General features: G+C 38.8%; 1 protein-coding gene across 4 annotated transcripts in view; it reads left to right on the top strand.

Moving 5' to 3' along the window:
• The window catches only part of FGFR2 (fibroblast growth factor receptor 2), an 87,471-nt gene that overhangs the window by 52,753 nt on the left and 13,024 nt on the right, over positions 1-21,694 (top strand). For 3 of the 4 annotated variants that reach the window (XM_067300327.1, XM_067300326.1, XM_067300328.1), the window contains exons 7-13: positions 2,418-2,608; positions 3,475-3,622; positions 7,580-7,776; positions 15,988-16,139; positions 19,681-19,802; positions 20,434-20,544; positions 21,220-21,410. In XM_067300327.1, coding sequence (XP_067156428.1) covers positions 2,418-2,608; positions 3,475-3,622; positions 7,580-7,776; positions 15,988-16,139; positions 19,681-19,802; positions 20,434-20,544; positions 21,220-21,410 — 1,112 coding nt within the window. Of the gene's footprint in view, positions 1-2,417; positions 2,609-3,474; positions 3,623-5,261; positions 5,407-7,579; positions 7,777-15,987; positions 16,140-19,680; positions 19,803-20,433; positions 20,545-21,219; positions 21,411-21,694 lie in introns of all 4 variants that reach the window. The other variant, XM_067300329.1, reaches the window with a different exon arrangement.

Genomic DNA, 21,694 nt, shown 5'->3' with positions numbered 1-21,694 from the left:
TTTATATTTATATTTTTTCTATATTTGTATACACACACACATACACACACACTTTATTTAGTTCTTTAAGGAAGTTGGGGCCAAGAGCGTAAGAACTTTGCTTTTACTTCTTTACTTGGCCTTTTCTTTTTTGGTAGAGGAAAGGTTTGACAGACATCAATAAAAGATTAAATCATTGATGGCTATCGGGATAAACTAAACACATTTTGTGTGTTGATGCTGGCATAGTAGGAACTTTTCCAAGATGTTTCAGGCCTCATTCTCTGGTTTGTTTAAGGGCAGAGAGTAAGGTCACAAAGGAAATCAAACCCTGATGTGGAGAAATGAAACATGAGGCCTACTGACTTCTAAAAAACATTTTGAATAACATTCTCTAAGGTTTCATTTTATACTGAAGGCAGCTGTAATAAGTTTTGGAAGATGGTGTAAGGTTTCTATTAAAGAGAGATTTTGCTTGCTGTTTTTGTACCCAAATGAAGGAGTGAGAGAGATGGAATTAGAGCTTATTTAGTATAAGGTGAGAAACTTTAAAAGTTCTCTCCAGAACTATAAAATAGTAATTTAGATGTTCTGCTGTAATTTAAAAATTAAAAAATATTAAACTGTTCCTAGATCTTTGAAAAGGACATACATAGCCATGGAATAATTTAATAACTGCTACACAAATGCACTTTTGCCACAAGTAAAATAAGACTGCTGCTTTGTAGTATGCTGCCAGCGTTGCCTCAGTGAATAAATTCCCAGTAGATGTTTGCCGCATGCCAAATATATTGGACTGTATGAAAGATCCCATTGTTCCATGGGCATCATTATTTGCTATTACACTCGCAATGTTTGCTTGTGAAACAGTTTATTGGAAACTAGTATATTTAAGAAGGAACACTTGATTTGAAATTCAGTTGATTTGGCTCATAATGTCCAAGCTTTTACAGTATGTTGCCTCTAATAATAAATATTTAGGTCCACTGTTTTTTACTTACCTTTGAAAGAATTCTTGGAGCAGAGGAGAATGGACAGCTCTGGCAGGAAATTAGCAATGGACCTTTCCCTTAGCATTAACTTTAATTCTTCAGCAATAACTTTGAATTCTTATCATCTGAGACATATATGAGAGCATCCAAGTGACATGGTTGTTTCTGATATGCAGATGTCCATAAGAAAAGCTGTTGTTCCTCTGTAAGGGAAGGGCAGAGTTAAGTTTTCGTGAAGGAGGTGGTGAGTTCCCAGATAGATTAAGAGAGCGGCAGCTCTCTGAAGGCTTTTGGGGACGGTGGCATTGTCCATCCGGCTCAGTGGATAATGAAGAGATGTTGATTACTTGGTTGTCATTTTGAGGTCTTTCTCTTAGGTGATGTTCAGGTGAAATGTATTTATGCTTTGCCCACTTTTGTTGTCCAGCAGAAGACGGCTGTTGGAGGCCCTGGCAACTCGGGACCTGAGATCATGCTCTGCTCACCATTCATAAGATTTTAGCAACTTTTAGATCAGGCTCTGTGAGTGTGGTGTAAAGCTACAGCGCTGTCATAGCTGAGGACAAGGTTCCCATCGATTTCAGCGCACACAGCTGATATTTTGCCCAAAGACTGTGTTATCATATCCACGAAATTGGGCTGGGAGCACTGACTGTAGTGGCTCTCTGGATACCCAGATGACACAGGATACACTTTGTATGTTCAGTATCATAAGCTTGAGCACTAACGTTTAATAAATACTTAGTCAAGTCTACAGACTTAAAAGCCTTATCAGGTCACATTAAATGTGCTGTGGTTTCTCAGAGACCTCAGTGTTTCCTTGCATTGCGCTTAGAATAAGAACAAACTGGTATTTCTGTTGCTTTGGCTAGGTAATAGTAGAGAACAGCTAATTTAGTAATAATGATCAGAGCATTTTGAAAAGCCGTCTGGTGTGTGTCCTGCATAAGGAATTTTAGTGCCGATGCTTCTGCTGCTAGTTATGAGAAAATCCTTTGGGTTTGTTTTGATACATTATTAATTCATTTTAAAAACTGATTAATCTTTCTTTCCAATTTGGGGCGATTTAGCCCAATTAGAATATTTCGAAAGTCAGAGGTACTTATTACAATGAACACTTTAAAAAATATATATATTTTCTGTAATTCTTAAGTGATTGAACTATGAAAAATGCTTAAAGTTTTTAGGCAGGCTTTCTCCCCTGCCCCCAAATAGCTATTCTTCATATTACAAGTGTAGTGCTCAAGTCATCTCCTTTGAACTGTAGTTTTTGTTATACATTTTGGCTGCAGTGTTATTTCGGAGAAGTCAGCCAACAGGCTTACAGGGCTTTTTGGCTCGAGTTCACTTACAGTTTTCTTGGCAGCTCAGCTTATTTATGCATCTTTATTTCTCTCTCTCTCACCCTCTCTCCCTCCTTCTCGCTCACCCTCCCCATCTCAACAGAGCGATCACCACACAGACCTATCCTCCAAGCTGGTCTCCCAGCAAATGCCTCCGCAGTAGTTGGGGGTGATGTCGAGTTTGTCTGCAAAGTCTACAGTGATGCTCAACCTCATATTCAGTGGATAAAACATGTAGAGAAGAATGGCAGTAAATACGGACCAGATGGATTGCCATATCTTCAGGTTTTAAAGGTGAGGCCTTACAGATGCTGATGCTGGTGATGGCTTCTTTGAAGCGTTGAATTTATTTGATGTAAATCCAAGAATTTTGAGATCAGGACTTCTTTTGAAAATGGAAGTGTTTATGTTACAAATGAAATAATATGTCAGGCAAACATTTGGTAGTCTAAATGCTAATTGTGCAGCTCATAGACACTCTTTTGCTATTCTATGCTTCCATGAAATCATGTATCTGTAACTGTTTCAAGCATGATTTATTCAAAAAAAAAGTCGTCTTAAAGGACATCATTGACATGTATTGGTAGGGCATGTCCAAAACATACCCAGGAGAATCTACTCCATTTCTCTCACATTTCTTCAGCCTCTCTATTTCAAAGGCCATTCAGTAATGTAACGCCTGCTGCCAAAAGCTTGTTGGCAGGACTGGGTTTTCTGGATGCTGCACCTGCGAAGATGTCTGTCCATTTTTCACCAACTTGATGTGGCATATCAGTTGCACCAGGTTATTCTTACTGACAGGCGTTCTAAGCAAGCTCGTTCAAGGAAATTCTCCACCGTGAAGTTTTCCAAGTTGGTTGGTGTTGCCAAACTCCAGGGCGCTGGTGGTCAGGACAGCCAGCGCTATACCATATCGTTCCACACAGCCAATTTACCTGTTCGGATGCTTCTTCCCCTCTCCATTGTTTTCTATCTTCTCATGTGATGCTTCTGATTTAAAAAAAAAAAAAAGAAAGAAAAACCCTCAATGTTTTGACACTGATACTTGCATGAAGTGGAAGACATATTCTTATGACGTGTTGGTGGTGGGACCATAGACAGATTGATGTCCATTTTGGGCAGCAGTTACATTGTTCTCCTATGTTATTGGTCTATTCTAGCATTCGGGGATAAATAGTTCCAATGCTGAAGTGCTGACACTGTACAATGTGACAGAGGCGGACGCTGGAGAATATATTTGTAAGGTCTCCAATTATATAGGGGAGGCCAACCAGTCTGCCTGGCTCTCTGTTCTGCCAAGTATACAAGGTAACAATGTTTTTTAAAGCAAGCTGGATGTAGAAGCTGGAAAAAATGGTGCTTTGGGAGACTGCAGGCAGCTTGTAGGATAACTCTTTGGCCTTGTGGTATATTTGTAATCCTCCTTTGGTGATGCAACTGGTATTACACCAGCAGCCATGGAAAAATTCCCACAATATTCTTTGCGTGCCATAAACAGTGTTTTCTGATGTTGATCTTTATTCTCTCTTGTATTTGGTGTCTGTGTGTGTGTTTATGTTCAGGTTTGTTGTTAATTCTGCATACTTCGCAATTCACATATAGGGTATTCATTGAATAACATAATTAAGATCTAATTAGTGTATATATTTATTTTTTACACACACATATATATGTATATATGTATATATACACACTTACATATGTGAAATCTTCATATAAGTACCCACTGGTCAATTTGGTAAATTAAAGCTTCCTACATCACCTGCAACTATGCAAGGTGGAAGTTTTTCCCCACTGTATTCACCTGTTATTGTGGGTAAAAGTCCATAATAACACTAAAGACTGGCAATGATGTGAGTACAACTGAGAACTAAGCTGGTTTAGAGTGGTCTGGTACAAGTATGCTTATTCCCTCATCATGTATTTCAAAGTAATGTTTTTGAATGGAACAGAGACAAAAGCAATAAAACTCTCTCCATTTAAAATAATTTCCTTAAATCTCCATCATAGAGTACTTGATGCTCATGCCCTGTTGTGCCTGTCTTGGGACAGCTGGAAAGTTTCAGGTCTAAAAGGCTCTTAAATTTACTCTTTTGTAAAAGTTTGGATAATCAGTGATACAGTGATTGGTTTGCTGCACTATGACTTGTCAAGCCAGAGATTTAGCAAGCCTTGAAGAAGGCCAGAAAAAAACTTCCAGATTTTTTTTTTTTTAGTATTTTAAGATTGAGAAAAATATATTTTTTCCATCTCCTCATTTTTGAACCTCTGGGGTCCAGCTTTTCTCCACATCTGTGATAACCACAAATGATCTTTTTTAAACAAGAGCTCGGATTCCTTCCTAGCAATGTGACTCTCTCCACTGTTCTTCTAAGCAAGCCACCAAATATTACCAGACTTCTGATTAAACTGTGAGATTTGGCAAGACTGCACAATATAGAGTATTTAAGTGTAGTGCAGTGGATGATGGAAGGACTGTAGACTGCTTAAGACAGCTACTAAGTTGTGTCTTTTGGAGCAGAATTTGCTGTTTTATTTCACACTTTCAGAATATATTTTTGTAGTAAATTCTTTTCTCTTAAACAGGTAACTACATGTGAAGGATACCACATTCTGTCCTACTTTGTTTCCTCTTTGTTTTTCTTTCAACATTCTTTTATTAAAAAAGAAGAAAAAAAGCTTTGTGGGTTAATTTTTCCATGTCATTTGATTGCATGCATGTTTAGGTGGTGAGTTTAAGTCTGGTGAAGGGTGTTGATTACTTTCTGAGGTGAGCTGGGACCTGTTGGTAAAAGGCTTTTGGATGAGGGATTGTGGATGGGGAAGGAGCTTTGCATCTGTACACCTCTGTCTTTACAAAGTGCAAAGCCCTGTGGCTCCATCTCCCTATCCACAAGGATTCTCTCAATGTCTAGCTTTTTCTCTTGCTTCCCTTTTTTTTTTTTAGGCTGCCGGTGTTAACACCACGGACAAAGAAATTGAGGTTCTCTATATACGGAATGTAACTTTTGAGGATGCTGGGGAGTATACATGCTTGGCGGGTAATTCTATTGGGATATCCTTTCACACTGCATGGTTGACAGTTCTGCCAGGTATACACTGCTCTCTTTCAGTGGTTTTTCCTCTTTTTTTCCTTGTTGATTGCTGCAGGGTTAGCACAGCTTCTGTCTCAGAGAAAATGATTTTTGGCTTCTTCAACGTTTTTTACAATGATTATTTTTTTAAAACACAGTTGTCTCAAGCCAACAAATGCCATATATTCTTGAATGCAACTACAAAAAAATAAATCAAAAACTGAAGCAAGTGGCATGGCTATTGTACTTAATTTAAATGTTTTACATCTTGTCGAATGTTCATCGGAAATGCTAAGGAAGTGTACTTCCTTAGCACTTAAAGAGATAACTGAAAGTCAGCACATTAATCATTGTAAACTGTTTGCTAAAGAGAAAATTCAAATTTTCTTAGGGAGTTTTAGGACTAATTTGGCCATGATCACGCCTAAGCTCACTTTTAAACTCACTTTTTCCTATCATCCAAATCTGTTATGAAAACTCTAATTTTAATGCCAAATGATTGTGTACAGAAGCAGTGCATTCCATATCTTGGGAATCGGCTCCATGCATCTTTAAACATTGCATGTTCTAAGAAAACAAGTAGTCATTTGCTTTTACTGCAAAGCATGTCCTGCTGTACTGTGGTTGATGATGTTTCTGTCCTTAAAAGAAACAAACATCAATGTGCTTTATTGCCTGAAAATTGTTATCAGCTGTTAGAAGATGTAACCATAGTTGGTTCTGACACTAGTTAAATTTTCTCATTTATAACTGTTGGCTATAATGCAGCTGCCTCGGGAGTTCCTTTGGAAAAATGTGAATAACCTGAGGTTTGCTGGGTCACCTTGTGCTTACCATTTATTAATTGTTAATCCAAAGTAAAAGGTACAAAACCTGCATGTGCATATTGCTGAGGTTTGTGTTATGTGATTAAAACGTTCCCACTTTCTGCAGATAATTTCTTACCCTTTATTAACATGTATCGAACAAGACAACTTTATTACATCTCACTCTTCTGTGAACACCAAGCCTGCGTGGTTTGTCACCAAGCAGGCAGACAGTACCAGTGTAGAGCTTGCTTCTGCTAGCAGTGTTTGCATTTTTCAAGTGCTTGAACAGCATATTTTAACCAATTTTCTTGAATGAAATATTTTTTAAGCCTGAAATGAGGCACAAAGAAATTTCAGCTTGAATGTGCATTGCTTGTAGAGTGACCGCTGATTGCTATGGAATGCTGTTTATCCAGGGGATGAATTCCAGATAAAGGATTAGGGACAGTGTTTGCACATATAACTGTCTTGAAGATAATTTCAAAATGGTTTCAATCAGAGTAACAGCTATGTAGAACCACTCCCACTAAAATCTAATCTCATAAACTAGTAACCACTGATGAGGTTACTTAAAATATGCAGTCTTAGTGTGGCTGACAAGGGAGGACTCATTAAAATGTATTGTTAGCAATTAAGATTTTACTTGTATTTTTCTTTTTAATATGACGCTGGGCCCTTCAAAGAACTTCAAGGGAGTTAGGCACCCAGCATGAACTGAAGTGAGTTAAACGGAGCTGGGCGGCCAGATCCTTGAAACACTCTTGAAACCCCCAGCCTGAATTTAGCAGCACAATGAGGGACCGATCCGTCCTGCCTTTCTTCTGTATTTCAAGATCCAGCGGAAATTTGGATACACAAGCAATGCAGACTCAAGCCCAAACTTCTATTTATGAGTTTAGAGACTTTTCTTTTAGGCTGCCTAATTGAGTATTTTATCTTTAAATGTGTCTCTATGTGGTTAAAAGGAATTACAATGCTTTTGAAAATTATTTGGAGTTTGACTTGACCAACAGATGAACCTGAACCTAGTTTGAACACTTTAGTCCTTATTTTCCCTAAAATTATATTTGAACACACAATATTACTATGTATACATATTTACCTAAGCAAGCAGACACATGTTTATGTGTGTATATGTATGCGCACAAACACACATGCACACACGCACACAATGGCAAATTGAAAAATTAAAGCAGTGATCTGGAAAGAAGAATTACTGTCAGACCTAAGTATCTGCAGTAGTCCATATGTCACAAAGGCACTGCAAGAATTACTTATCGTTTTATCATTTCGTGTTGTTCCAAGCACTGTACTGAAACATTACTTGTACTGTGTGCTAACTCTGTGGCATGACTGTTCCCTCCTAAAAACTTACAATCCAGCTCCTGAAAAAGAAAAAGAGTATCCGGCATCTCCAGACTACCTGGAAATAGCAATTTACTGCATAGGGGTCTTCTTAATTGCCTGCATGGTGCTGACAGTCATCCTGTGTCGAATGAAGAACACCACCAAGAAGCCCGATTTCAGCAGCCAGCCTGCCGTCCATAAGCTGACTAAGCGAATCCCTCTGCGCAGACAGGTAACAGAAAGTAGATAAAGAGTTTAAAAAACTTTTACCAAAACTCTAAGCCAGCAAGTCCTTCTGATGAGAGCTTTGAAAGAGGCTTAAATAAGCAATAAACCAAATTGCAATAACGGTTGGATTTAATCCGCCTCCTAGGAGACTGAAATGGGAAGAAAGTACATTGTAACGCTCCAGTGTGTGTCTTAAGGCAAGAAGGTCAGGGCGGGGATGTCAGAGGAGAAATGTAAAATTGGAATATGTTCTGTATTAGCAGTCTATAGATGGAAAAAAATGTATTTGAAGTATTTAGGAGCCTGATCCCACAGCTCATTGAAGTCAATGGAAAATTTTTTACTGACTTAAGTGGACTTTGGAATAGAATCGTATATAATTGTATATTTATAATGTTTCTAAGGTGACTATTATTGTAGTAACTAGGTACCAGATATAGAGAGGTATTTTTCAGGAAGAATTTTTGAAGACTAAGGGGAGGGAATTTCGTAGTCAAGCATCCAGAAACCACCTCAAAATAGAAAAGGACTGTAATAAAATAAAAATAGGGGAGATACTAAATCAGATCTCAGACAGTTTGATTAAGATGCTGATGTTTTTGAGTGAGGAACAAAAGCAAATGTCAGATTTGAAATGCACGAAAGAATGTTGCATGAAGCATATTTTGCAATTGCTTGTCGCTGGCAATGAGAGTTTCTGGAGAGGGCAATACCACGAACAACAAACCAGTTGAACGAGTAACAGGCCTTTGGCTTTGTCACAGGCCATCACTTGCCAGAACAGCCTAGATTCCCACATATTATCGTCTCCTGAAAGACTTGTTTCCTTTGAAGCTGTGGTTTAATATGTTTTGATTTTCTTGCAATAGGTCTTCAGAATAGACATCTAAACCCACAAAATCCACACCCAGATTTCCAGCACTACAGGATTTGGGGAGTCTGAATTTGAGGCTTTGGTTCACCTCGTTATAAAAAATAGGGACCATCTGCAGAATCTGAATCCAGACTTTGGTCAGGGGAGTTTGGATCTGAGGGTTTAGTTCAGGTGCTTCTGCAGCATTAATACTTTATGCAGAATTTCTGCAGATTGTTTTTACAGCCTGTCCAGAATATTGTAACAATCATAGTAATACATGTACCTTAAAAATAGTTCTTCAGTGTAGGTAAGGGTTTGAAAGGTTAGATGCACATTTGCACAGAGTTAGGGTGGGACTAGGTCTTGGGATTTCAAGCAATATTACTTTTTTCTTTTGGGTTTCTGATTCTTCTTGGTTAGAAATGCTACAGAGAAATCACTTTAGTAATGCTTTAGCCGTCTTCCTCTAAGCTGCAGTTTTTATAAAATCTTGAGGTGGAGGGCATGAACTTTGTCAGATCTCAAAAATATTTGGTATATTTTATGAACAAAAAATGCTAATCCTTATTTTGTATGACTTTTTTCCCCCCACTTTCTGGTTTTTGTATTTTTACACAGTGTTTTCATTTGCTTGAAAATTACTGGGAAGGAGAGTTGCCTTTGAGTATATCAGAAAGACTTATGAGAAGCCCTCAGCTCAATTTACACATATCTCTATGTCTGCAATTCTGTATGTAGCCTTCTGGACAAGGAAGACTTTTCAAATATTGTATACTTAAACAGAGAGGGAGAAAAAGAGAGGGAGAGAGATGCACATATTAACTGCTTAGATAAAAGATATTTATTAGATTTTTGCCTGAATTTAAAAGCATCTTAATGGCCCAAAGCTGAGTTGATGCCAGAAAAAATACTGAAGAAACCTGTCCATCTTTGTTATCCTAATTCCTAGGTTTTGGCGTGAGCTCAGTTGTGTCAGTTGGAAATGGTTCCTTGAGGGGATGGTGTTATTTCACTGCGTGTGACTTCAGTGCCAACCACTGCCCTCAGTTTAGTTATTTATCATTAAATGATGCAATATGGAACTTCTCCAAAGCCATTGTTTTCACAGAGAAAAAATCTCTGTCTTACAACATGCTTGTCAGATCAGTTTTTATCAGTTTTGTTTTGTTTTTCTAGATTTACTGAGCAAAAATGTCATTTTGCTTTTAAAAGTGGGAATATTTCTTCCCACTTCGCACAAGTCCGGAAGGCAATTTATTTAATGGGTTTGTGTTCCTGGATTATTCAAATTGGTTTGTTTCATTGTGCCACCAGGATTGCTTTAGTGTTTTGGTTTATTTGTATTTCAGAGAATTGTTTTCAAAGCCTTGCAGAGATTTGTCACTAAGCCCCTATTTATCTATTCATCGCAAAGGTGCAGAAGGTAGAACATGCTCCTTTGCCTTTGTGCTGTGCTGCGTGGGGGAGGGATAGAAAACAGTGGCCGAGCTGTAGAGACGGTAAGTGAGAATGAGCAGGGGAAATGCTCGTGACAGGTAGATTGTGTGAGCTCGGCAGAGAACCAGGGTCAAGTTAGCCTAATTTGCTGGGATTCCAGTGAAATGACACCATATATTGGGGGATTCTTGATATTGTTTTCGAAGCGCTCAGCTCTTAGGTCAAGTTCCCTAAGGATCTGGATATGAAAATAATACTGTCGCAAGAAAAGGCATTTGCATGACTGTGATGCCATCTTGTCTAAGTGGAATAAGAGTCTTGCTGAGTAACGTATGGTTTAGTTTGCAGGCCTGGATTCTCATACACTGACTATTTAGTCTGAGCTACTACAGAATTTTATCATTCCCCACGTGCAGGCATTTTTTTCCTGCCGAAATGCGGTTCTTTTCACATTCATAGGAAGGGTCACGATGAAGTCAAGAATGATCTGTTCCCTCCCCCTACAGTCCTCAGCCTCACTGGGATCTGGTACTTGATTTTAGAAGTAGAAACTCCTTACAGGAAAACCCAGCAAGCAGTTACTCTTTTTTATATAAAAGCAGAGAGATGCCGTGCTCCGTTGGTATTAGCCATGTTCTGTACAGAAGTACCAGTTCACAAGAGAGTGGGAAGCAGTGGTATTTACAGGATTGAACATTACAACACCAGCTGCAGTACAAGCCTCATGTGACAGGTTCATTGAGCCAAAAGTTAAAGGGCAGGTGTCAGTAGGTTATGCATTTTGTGGAACTTAATTTTTCTTGACTTTTAATAGATGAATTAAAAATAAAACAAGCCAAAAGAAAGATATTGATACTCTAGTGCATATAGAAACTTCCATCTCTTGTGACTTGTGCAGTCAAAGTCAAGTACAAATACTTGTCATCACTGAGCATTTCACAAATGCTCATTTCATTCACAAATGATTGCATTACTTACTAATTATATTTATATAGATATATGCATATGACTTCAAATCAACTTTTATAGCACAGCCTTCAAAAAGACTGACAATTATAGGAAATCACTGAACGGCTGCTAAAATCTCACAGCATGAGTGCCAGAAGTGACAGATCTAAGCTTCAGGATGTGGTATAAATCATAAGTGAAGGAAAACACCCTTCATAATCAATTACAGACAATTACATGCTGTTCTGCAGCTGATTTTGCCACATGGCATTTAAAGATTCCAGCAAAGATTCATTTAAGTTTTAAATGTTCTGCTGCTTAGAAGTTGTCACATAAAACTTGTAAAGCATTATCTCAAAGCTGATTAAATACAGTGTGTTGGCCAAAGAACAAACGCAGTTAAAATGGTGATGTCATTGCACTAGTGCATGACGTTTGGAGGGAATGGACTTTCCTCCTGAAACGCAGTACGGCCTTTATGATACCTGTTTCCTATGTACCTTGAATCTTTGCATAACTGAAACCAAAAAGAGCATTTGCATACGTGAAACAAGTGAGAAAGAAGCTCTGCACTCTGCAATGCTGGGTTCATCGCAGGAGCGTAACTGGTTCTTGAACCCATAATTTTAATGGGTTGGAGAGCAGTGCTGCAGATGAAAAGGTGAAAGGAGAAATCTGGAAAAAAGTTTTCTACCTACTGTTACATAAATGCATACAGATTATATAGATTAAAGTTGACCAAGTCTACTGACCTTTGCATATGTAGAATTTTCTTCATTGTTTTATAGTGCACTCTAAACCAGTGAAAAAAAGATTTTTGAGGCACGAGTTCAAAAGTTAATTCTTTACTGTTGCAGAAAAGGGGAAAGGCCATTTAAAAGTCTCCTCCAACCACAGGCCAGCCTGGGCTGGCCTAGTCTTTTCTGGAGCAGATTTTTATGGCCCTTTAGCTCCTATAACTCCTTGCACTGCTCCAGTTAATCAGTCAGAAGACTATTCCCTGGGAGTGCCGTCCATTCCTTTTCTTGTCACAGACACTGAGCGGTCCCTCTGCATTTCTGTCATCATTCACATCCAAGTTAATGCACCTTAATTACCTACAGCATCTCCAGCCAATCAGCCAGTTATTGTGTGAAGTAAACATGTTCAATTATGTTAAAAGAGAAATTGGCAATGTCTTTCATCTGTTTTATTATTATTTAACTTCTGTGTTTGAAGTATACCACAGGTGTATTTCAGTTTATTGCAAGTTTACATTTACAGGTTTTAACTGTCATAAGATTGCTGAATTCAAAGTTTAAGAGCTAGTAAAAAGATGAAGCTTTTGCAGAGATTTGAACAGTCTCTAATAATGATATTGAATTAATGAAAAAAGACCCCAGAACGTTTCGGGCTATTTCTGATACATGAAGGATATCATCTAAGGTTGCAGCTTCACTTCCAGGCCTTTGCTGTGCTGTCCCATGGAAACAATAGCTACGATGACAATGCAAACTGGAGGTCATTGGCTTTTTACTTGTGGAATTTAGCTTTTAATGTAAATTGTTTTCAACTGTGAAGGTGCTACCCAAAATGAACAAGAGGTGTTGTACCTCCTTAAACATCAGTTCTGGAATATGCTAAGAAACCAGTAGTACTCACATTTGGCTGGAGTACACCAATTTCTATGCAATTTTAAGCTGCAGCTATCTGAAAGTGTCCTGCACAAATTTCTCCTGACGCTGTGATGAACTGCAGCTTGCAACGGCAAACAGACATCTGTAAACCTGCAATGCTCCTGTACAGAGCAGAGGTTGCTATCTCGCCTCTGCTGAAATCCAGGTGAGCTGTGCTGTGGACTTCACTGTGACAAGGATTTTCCCAACGGGACCTACCCCTTGTTTTGGAAAGACAGAAACATTACTACTGATTTTTCAAAGAGGTAGTGGCACACTAGAAGGTTTAAAGGGAAATTTAAAGATAATATGCTACATTCAGCAAAAGTTGTTCAGCCCAAAGCAGTATATAAACAAAGAAAACAAATGGATGAAGCTGAAGTGATATTAGCAGGGAAATATGGCTGAACAGGAGAGGGAATGAAAGGTGATTGGCAATAAGAAACAGGCTAAACACTGTAGGTCTGGGAAACTGAGGACAAAGAACTTACTTGGATGCAAAAGGGGTCTAGGAAGACAATAAGAGAGATATAAATAGAGTTGAAAAACAGCTGCATGTGTTTTGAGTGTTCAGCAATAACGATGCTTTGAGATGGCATTTACGGCAGATGGGGAAGCCTGAGCCAGGAGTTTGGAAGGCAAGAAAGTGAAGGGTAAAGGTTTTTTTTGTTGTGTTTTTTTTTTTTTTTTTAATAGGCCCTCGATAAGGATTTTGGTAAAATAGCTGGGGAGGAGTGGGTGGATTCTGGAAATATGGAGGAAGTGATGGTAGAATATTAATAGTAGGTTGCTATAGGAGAGATGAAAAAGTGGAAACCAGATATAACAGAAAAGTGAACTTCAGGGGAAGTCATGAGGGACAGAGGAGTTGCCACATTGCTTATTGAGATTTGTACATTTCTTAGTATAGAGCTGGTTCCTTTCATGAAGTGCCATTTTAAAAACATAGTGAAGTCATTAAAACGAGGAAAAAATAAGTAAAAGTCTAATTCCAGCCCTGGTTCTTAGGCTGACTTGCCATGCAGCTCTGAGTGAGTGCTTCAGCTTCAGCAGGTATGTTCCCCTCTGTAGACTGGGCAGAGCAGCATCTCCCTCTCAGGACTCTGTTCAATATTCGTTTACTGCTTTATTTAGAGTTACACAGTCTGTATTAATAGCAGTTTTCTACATGTGTCCCAAGCGGTCACCATGTTTATCATCTTCATTGTGCCTGGTACTTAAATTCCCTGAAAATAAATGCTGACTATGACAATGGTGGGACGGATGAGGGTGAAGGTGGTCCATCTTTCTTATTTGAATGGTTAGCCTTATCTGAGCAGTTATACTCACTTGTACCATAGACTCATATCTCACATGCAGAAGGTGAGAGTTCCTGATATCAGGGAAGGTCTGTCATTCAGCTGCAAAACTGGTTACCAAGTTTAATATTTTGAAAGCAGTCCTTAACACGTTCTTCCATATAAAATCTCTTTCCAGTCTTAGTCTGGTCTTAGAAAAATGTGTCAAGAAGCCAAATGCATTTGATGTCATGTTAAAAACTTGAGTATGTTTACCTGCAAAAAGACCTCTGAACCAAAACAGTTTGTCAAGGTCATGATGAAAAATTTATTTGAGAACCTTACCCTTGTTATATCAAAATACGTGGTGTAAGAGCATGACATGGTTGTAAAAGCCTTCCAGCCCCATCCTGGGAAGCTAAAGTAATTTAGTGACACTCTAATTGTTATTTGGACTTAATATACAGAAGCACTAAGTTGTACTTATCTGATGTCACAGAGACAAGAGGATTTTGCATTCATATCACTGTGTATCTCTGATTTGCTCTTTGCTGTTAGGATGTGTGTTTATAATTGCTTTTTTGTACCTAGTTATAAGACTGACCTATGGAACAAATGTGAAAGAATATGTAGCCTGGTAACACTTTTCATAAGCAATCCTGGTGTCAGAGTTGACTACAGGTGATACAGACAAAGATCAAAAGCGCTAGTTATACTGAGGGTCTAGACTGCAACTTTGGGAAGGGTCCAAGCCATCCTAGCTGACAAGGACCTCCTGCCAACTGATATGAGGACTCGTACTGGGGACAGCATTGCAAGAGGACCTTCAGGCTGCCCAGGCCACCTGATACGGGCTTGGCACAAAGGCTGTCATGGCCTGAAGAGAGAAGGAGGATTCCCACTTAAAGGAATGGGCAGAGTGGCAATAAAAGCTTCTTTGTTTTGTCTTCATATTCCCTTGAAACACTGAGATTGCTGGTTGCAGGTTTGAGGAAAGTGCCTTATGGACAATATACCATTTATACCAAAACGATTTTTTTGGTATGGTTGTGATAGCTGGTGCCTCTTTTTTCGTAGCAATTGTCATTAAATACCTTTGAAGTTCTAAGGAAAATGTACTGGTGTGGAGGCTGATGAGAAATCCTATTCCAAAGATTTGAAATAGAGGAAATGAAATGATTTTTGTGAACGCTCTTCCACATTGCATTTAGAATCTTTAATTAACAGTATAGGTAATGGAATACTTTTTTTTCTAAAGTATCCCCAAACTAATGTGATGGCTTTTTGATACTTTTGATATTAAACATTTAAAAAATATGTGAGAGGACCCTATATTTCCTACACAGTGAACATATGTGAGACCTGGATTCACTGACATTGATGAAAAAAAGTGGGAGCCTTTGCAAAAAATGCTGTTTTTCAATTAAAATTTGGAAAAAAAAATCAATTAACTGTTAGTCTTAGAAAAATATGGAGTTTGTGCACTGATTTAGGAAAAGAAATGATGACAAGGGCAACTAGAAATGAATGGAAGGAGATATGAGGAGGTAAAGTTTAGGTGCCTGAGTTTCCTGGTGAAGCTTCCTAAATACTCAGTAGAAGCTCTTAAAATCCTGCTCTGCAGGATGTCTTAAAGAGTTTGTTGGTGACCTCTGATTGTGGCACAAGCTGCTTGCTTAGGTATCTGAGGTTGGATGATATAAATAAAGTGATTAAAAAAACCCTGAATTTGATAAATTAAAAGAGAGAAAAGTTTGTGTAAATTCACTTCTGAGTGAATGTATTTAAAACTTTATTTCTTCTATGGTTTTCAGCCAATGGGACAGACCTACAGCCTTATCGGCAATTTACCTGGAATCAGTATTGTGCTTAAGGGGGAGTAAACATATTAGAATAGTACACTAGAAGATCGTGGTTTCAGCCACTCTTTTTCCTAATACCACTGATATTAGCTGGCTTGGTTATCATGTACTGCTGTTTTCAGATATTGGATGAAGATTACATCTCTGCCTTTTTTTCTGCATCTTGTATTGCAATAACAGGTGTCAGCCGACTCAAGCTCCTCCATGAATTCCAACACGCCTCTGGTGAGGATAACTACCCGTCTCTCCTCTACTGCTGATGCCCCGATGCTGGCAGGAGTCTCAGAATATGAATTGCCAGAAGACCCAAAATGGGAGTTTCCACGAGATAAGTATGTAGTCTCTTTCCCTTAACACTGTTTGTATGCATCTGAAACATGAATGAAGAAGGAAGCTTCTTTCCAAATGTCTCTCGGGATTTCTTTAGCTAAAAGAAAATCCAAGTTATCTGAACCTTCTCAGAAGGTCAAGATTCAATTCCATTATCTGAGTTCAGTTTGTTTTAATAGAAACTGAATTTTCTCTGCCTGACATTGTGATTTATGTTCAGATTTCTTGTAGGTTTTCAGATACCATGGTGAAATGCAACTTCTATGTTAGTGAAAGAGTAAATCTGAAATTTTATTCCAAAATATATATGATCTAGACTAGAATAGATAGCACACATGCATTGTTGAAGGACAGTCGACATTTGCCCAGGCGATACTTCTGTACATTAAACCATGTTTCTTAATGATTGCTGTAGTTAATGTTTAGAAAATAGGTAATATAGTGCCATGTAGGAAATAGAGGAAATCTAGAGCATGATATTAGACAATCTTGTTCTTACTGCCTGAACCTTATAGGTAGGATTTTCTGGTAGGTGTTTTTGTATTAGCCTATATTAATGGAGATAATTTTTGATTTATTAGAACATTTTGCTTATTGTATACGTATATGTATACAACTTCTCTGCTTTAAAACTATTAGGTTTCAAGCAGAACTCATTGAATTTTTTGTGTGTTCAAAATCATGTAACTAAATAATATTTTCTTCAAAGTCTGTGGAATAACATGCAAAATGAGCTGCAGAGTAATCTAATCAAAGCCATAACCATATTTCTTAATATGAAATGAATATGTAAAGGAGAGAGAATGTTAACACAGGTAGAACCATGATTATATACTGAAGTTAGTACTAATTTTAAGAAATCTTTAGGTGGCTTTTAAAAAGTAACACGTTTTATCATGAACAGTTTTCTGTGAAAGCTCAACATCATAACTCTTGGATGGAGGAGCTGTAATTTTGAACCTTCTGACAACTGTTCTGGAAATTATTTTAATTATGTAGCTGAAAACTGGTACAAAATGCTGTAATTGCCACCTGCAGTATTCTAGTCAACAGTGGGGGCCTGTATACATACTTCTGTCAGCCCATACCCTAGGGGGATACACTAAATGCGGAAAATTTTAGAGTGCTAAACATTTAAAACCAACATTCAGCACAAATGTAGGTGGAGCAGATTTCCAATGAAAGGAGGCTATTTAGAGGCAGTTTATTAGGTTGGGGGGCAGGAGGCACACAATGAGGGGTTTGTTACTTTAGGCCTAGCAGGGCAATAGCACATAAATTAACCAGTTTCCAATGCAAATGTTTGTTCTCTGCCAAGATCCTAAATTCAATTTTAGTTCTGGATAAAATGCAGGATGACCTCAGCATAGCATATGCTGCCCTTCAGTCTTTGCACCTTTTTAAACCAGCATTTGCTTTAGAAACCAATCCAAAACAGATTGAGAAATTCTCACTAATGTTAAGACCACATTTAAAAAGAGTCTGCGGACTGCCCTCAGGAGGAAGTGTCATTCAGTACTTTTCTCTCGTGTGCCCAAGCAGATAAGTGAGATTTTCAAACCTCTTAGCCTGGTCTAATAGTCTCCTGTTGATGGCATTACAACCCCCACCCCCACCCCATACTTTCATGGAAGAAGGCATAAGTCGAAGATCCATGCTTTTGAGAACCAATCCCTACATATATCCTGCGATTCCTGCATTTGGCCTTGGAAAGTCACGACCTTGAGAACTCCATTATGAGAATGCTCATCGGAGTCTGGCCCCCACACTGAATATTGTTACCAGCATCAAACTCCCCGAATACGCTCCCTGATTTCTGCTGTTTCACTGCTTCTGGAGTTAAGTAATATTCTGTGTGAGTAAAGGAGTCAGAATCTGGTCTTTGGCACTTACACTGGAACCAAAAAGATTTGGCCCAGAAGCTTTGAAGTTTCTGTTTTAGTTTCTCTTTATCCTCATAAAGCTGAGACTGAAGTTTCTGTGCCTGTTATAGCTGAGCAGGTTTTTCAGCCAGGTACCTGTTCCACAAAATGCATTTTGCTTATGCAGTTGACCCAGTTAGTGACCATTCTTTTTAAAAGGTTTCCAACACTGATAATGTGATTATAATTGAATTTCAGTTTCCCCCAGTCTCTGCTTCCCATTTTCTGAACAGAGCCTGGGTGCTGCAGATAGGAGGCATCTTCTGTTACCCTCATACATGGCATTTGTGGCAGCAAAGAGCCTGCAGCCAAGAAACAGGCTCTGTCCTGGACCCAGCTGCGGGCACATAAAGCATCCCGTCTCGCCCCTTAAGGGATCAAAGCACTGAGGGAATGTGTGAACATGTAAGAAGAGCAATCTTGCTGTGGATGGGAGGTTGTGGAGAAGTCTTGTAGGGGATGCTAAAATCTGCCAAGTGCTTTGTCCTGAGGAGGGTGCTGCTTTTGTGAGCGCCAATGCTACTTATGTGACCAGGCGTGGAGAGGGGTTGCCTCTCTGTGAATAGGACCAGTACTTACAACAGAGGAGCGGAGTCAGAGGCAGCGCCGGCAGTGGCAACTCTGGCAGCCGGTCAAGGCTCGTGAGCATGCAGAGAGCCTTTATCTGCGCTCACACAGCTGCTTTACAGAAGTAACCCCTCCCCGCCACAGCTAGTGAAGAGTTAGCTCTTTGCTTGTCATGGGCATCTTTTCCCTACCCACTCCCCCACATTCATCCTCCCTCCTTTTTTCCCTGCAAAAAGAAAGCTGTCTGGCCACCTCATCATCCACAAGAAAGAGGGATGGGTGTGATAATTACCCACAGCTGTGCCCAAACATGGAGTCTCCTGGGCTGCTCTCTCTGTCCTGTCTAAGCCCTTTGGCTCAAGAGATCATTAGGCAAATGTTCATGGCCCACATCCCCAAACACAAAGCAAGAATATGGATTTTGATCTAAAATTAAGTTATCTGAAAGAATGTTTGAATGTTTCCTTTCTGTCTACACTGTGCTGTTATATCACAGGAGCTAGTACTATTTAAAACATCCCTCTGGTTTTGATACCACCCTTTACCACACAAATCATCAGCTGCCTGAAAGCAAACACATGGCAACACACACAAAGAAACCTTTCTTTCATCTCCTTACAGTCTACATGAAAAGAAGAAAAATGGCCATATTACAATGACATGAAAAGCTTGCATGTTGTTGGCTATTCTGACATCCTGAATTTTAGTTGCAGTCTTACGCTTTTCAAAAGCTGTGTCCCTCAGTGTTGTGTGCTGTGCATATCTGACCAGCTAGCCATCAAATATAGCCTCTGTTATTACAAGAAGGAGGAGAGCTTAAAAGCTGGATTTAGTAACTGATCTGCCTGTATCAGATGCTCACTATACTGTCACTAAGAAAACATGCTACAGTGTGCATGAAAACCAGCGTGCACCAAGAGTCTCATTAGTTCCATATGATAAATGCTTCATGCTACAGCAAGTTGTTGAAAGCTTTTTATATTTAGCTCTGGAATTTCACTGGCTACATCCTTTCACCAGATGCTGTGTGTTAATCCCCTGTTTACACCTCTAGGCTGACGTTGGGTAAGCCCCTTGGGGAAGGTTGCTTTGGGCAAGTTGTCATGGCTGAAGCAGTGGGAATTGACAAAGACAGGCCAAAAGAAGCAGTGACTGTGGCAGTAAAGATGTTGAAAGGTAAGAAAATTAGCTTATTAGGGATCAAGATGGGTGATGTGGTAGTTTTTATCCACAGAAAGTTTCTTTTGTGGCATCTGAGCTCTGTCATTGTGGGGGGTCAAAGTGCACATAGTTGACCTCAGCCTTCAGCAGTTTGTGGTGTAAATCTGGGTCCTTGACAGCCTGTTTATCTTCAGTAGTGCATATTTGCAAGCCAATAGAGGTATTAGAATTTTCTGGGTCTCTCTGCTTTTAGTTTTGTTCACAGCAGAGGTTGTCAGTGTGTAGATCCTAGTCCATTCGCTCCAGGAGGTAGGTGTCTATTTATTTTGAATTTAACTATAAGGTTAATTTTAAGGAAAGATATAGTTATTAGTTGTTTGATAGTTAAAGACAGTATGTTTTGCCTCATATTAATGTGTTGCTTCAACCTATGATATGACTGAAGAAATGGTTAGTCCATCAAAGAGACTGAGACTACTGTTTATTAGGACATATCATATGACTTTGTATAACATACAATGTATACTGGAAAGCAAATCCCATATTCCGCATTTTGAAGCACACATGTTTTACACCAGCTGGTGAGCCTTAGTAAAGTTCAAGCTGGAACGCTGGAAAATATGAACTTCACTTGTGTCTTGTACAGATGATGCTACAGAAAAAGATCTATCTGACCTTGTGTCAGAGATGGAGATGATGAAGATGATTGGGAAACACAAAAATATCATCAATCTCCTTGGAGCCTGTACCCAGGATGGTGAGTAGAGAGAAGAAAGTAAGCCAGGACTTTCAAACAGGTCTTCAAAAGTCTCATTAATCATCATTTTTCAAGAGTTTTTAAGGAAACAGTCATGCTGTGATGGGATTTTTAGATATTTCCCTAGCTTAGCAGCAATATTTTAACTTCTGTCTCTGATTATAAAGATGCATTGCAGCTTTAATATGAGAAAGGGTAGTATATCATATGAAAACTCGAATCTCTTTCTGTAGCGAAAATTGAAATTTTACAGTGGTTTTAGCCATGTTTGTCATTCTGAATTGTGTCAGTCCTGCCTTAGTGAAACTTGTATCCCTTAAATTGGAAATGAACGGTTTTACTCTCTAAATACCACAGTGTTTTTTCATGGCATTTTTGCATTGAAAATGCTTGCTTTTCAGAAGATAGCATGGTCCGGAAGGAATATGTGCTGGGTTAGGATTTAGGTCCTTTCTATTGCCAATTGTAGCTCTGCCACTATCCTGCTATGTAGCTTTGGGCCAGTCACTTAACAAAGTCTTGACCTCCTTTTCTTTCAAGTCATGCTTACTGATTTCACAGAAAATAAACGAATTGAATTAATAAAAGTTTATAAAGCACTAAAAGGTTCTTTACTTAAAATCATTTTACCCTTTGACCTTACTCCAGTTTTCACACGGTTCTGTTTATCCAAAGGTCCATTGTATGTGATAGTAGAATATGCTTCCAAAGGAAACCTGCGTGAATACCTGCGAGCACGCCGCCCACCTGGAATGGAGTATTCATTTGACATTAACAGGGTACCAGAAGAGCAGATGACATTCAAAGACTTAGTGTCTTGCACATACCAGTTGGCAAGAGGCATGGAGTACTTGGCTTCACAAAAAGTAGGTAGAACTCAGCAAATACTGCACAAAGCACTTGGTACATATTTGTTTGGCACTTTTTAGTTGAGTTTTGTTCTCATTGCATTTATGTAAAGTATTTACTGAGAGAATGACCTTTTCCCAATGAGTTGCATAATCCATGCCCTTGAAGATCAGTGGGAAAACTCATACACAAAGTTTCATACTTGTGTTTAACAACATTGCCAGAATTGATCATTTGTAGTAAATATGAATTTATATCTGCACTTTGAATTCATAACAAAGATGGTCACTTGATTATATAT

The sequence above is a fragment of the Apteryx mantelli genome, chromosome 7, assembly GCF_036417845.1.
Source record: "Apteryx mantelli isolate bAptMan1 chromosome 7, bAptMan1.hap1, whole genome shotgun sequence".
In the NCBI taxonomy this organism is placed as follows: domain Eukaryota; kingdom Metazoa; phylum Chordata; class Aves; order Apterygiformes; family Apterygidae; genus Apteryx; species Apteryx mantelli.
Note: the sequence above shows the minus strand (reverse complement) of the source record. Positions and strands in the feature narration are given on the sequence as shown.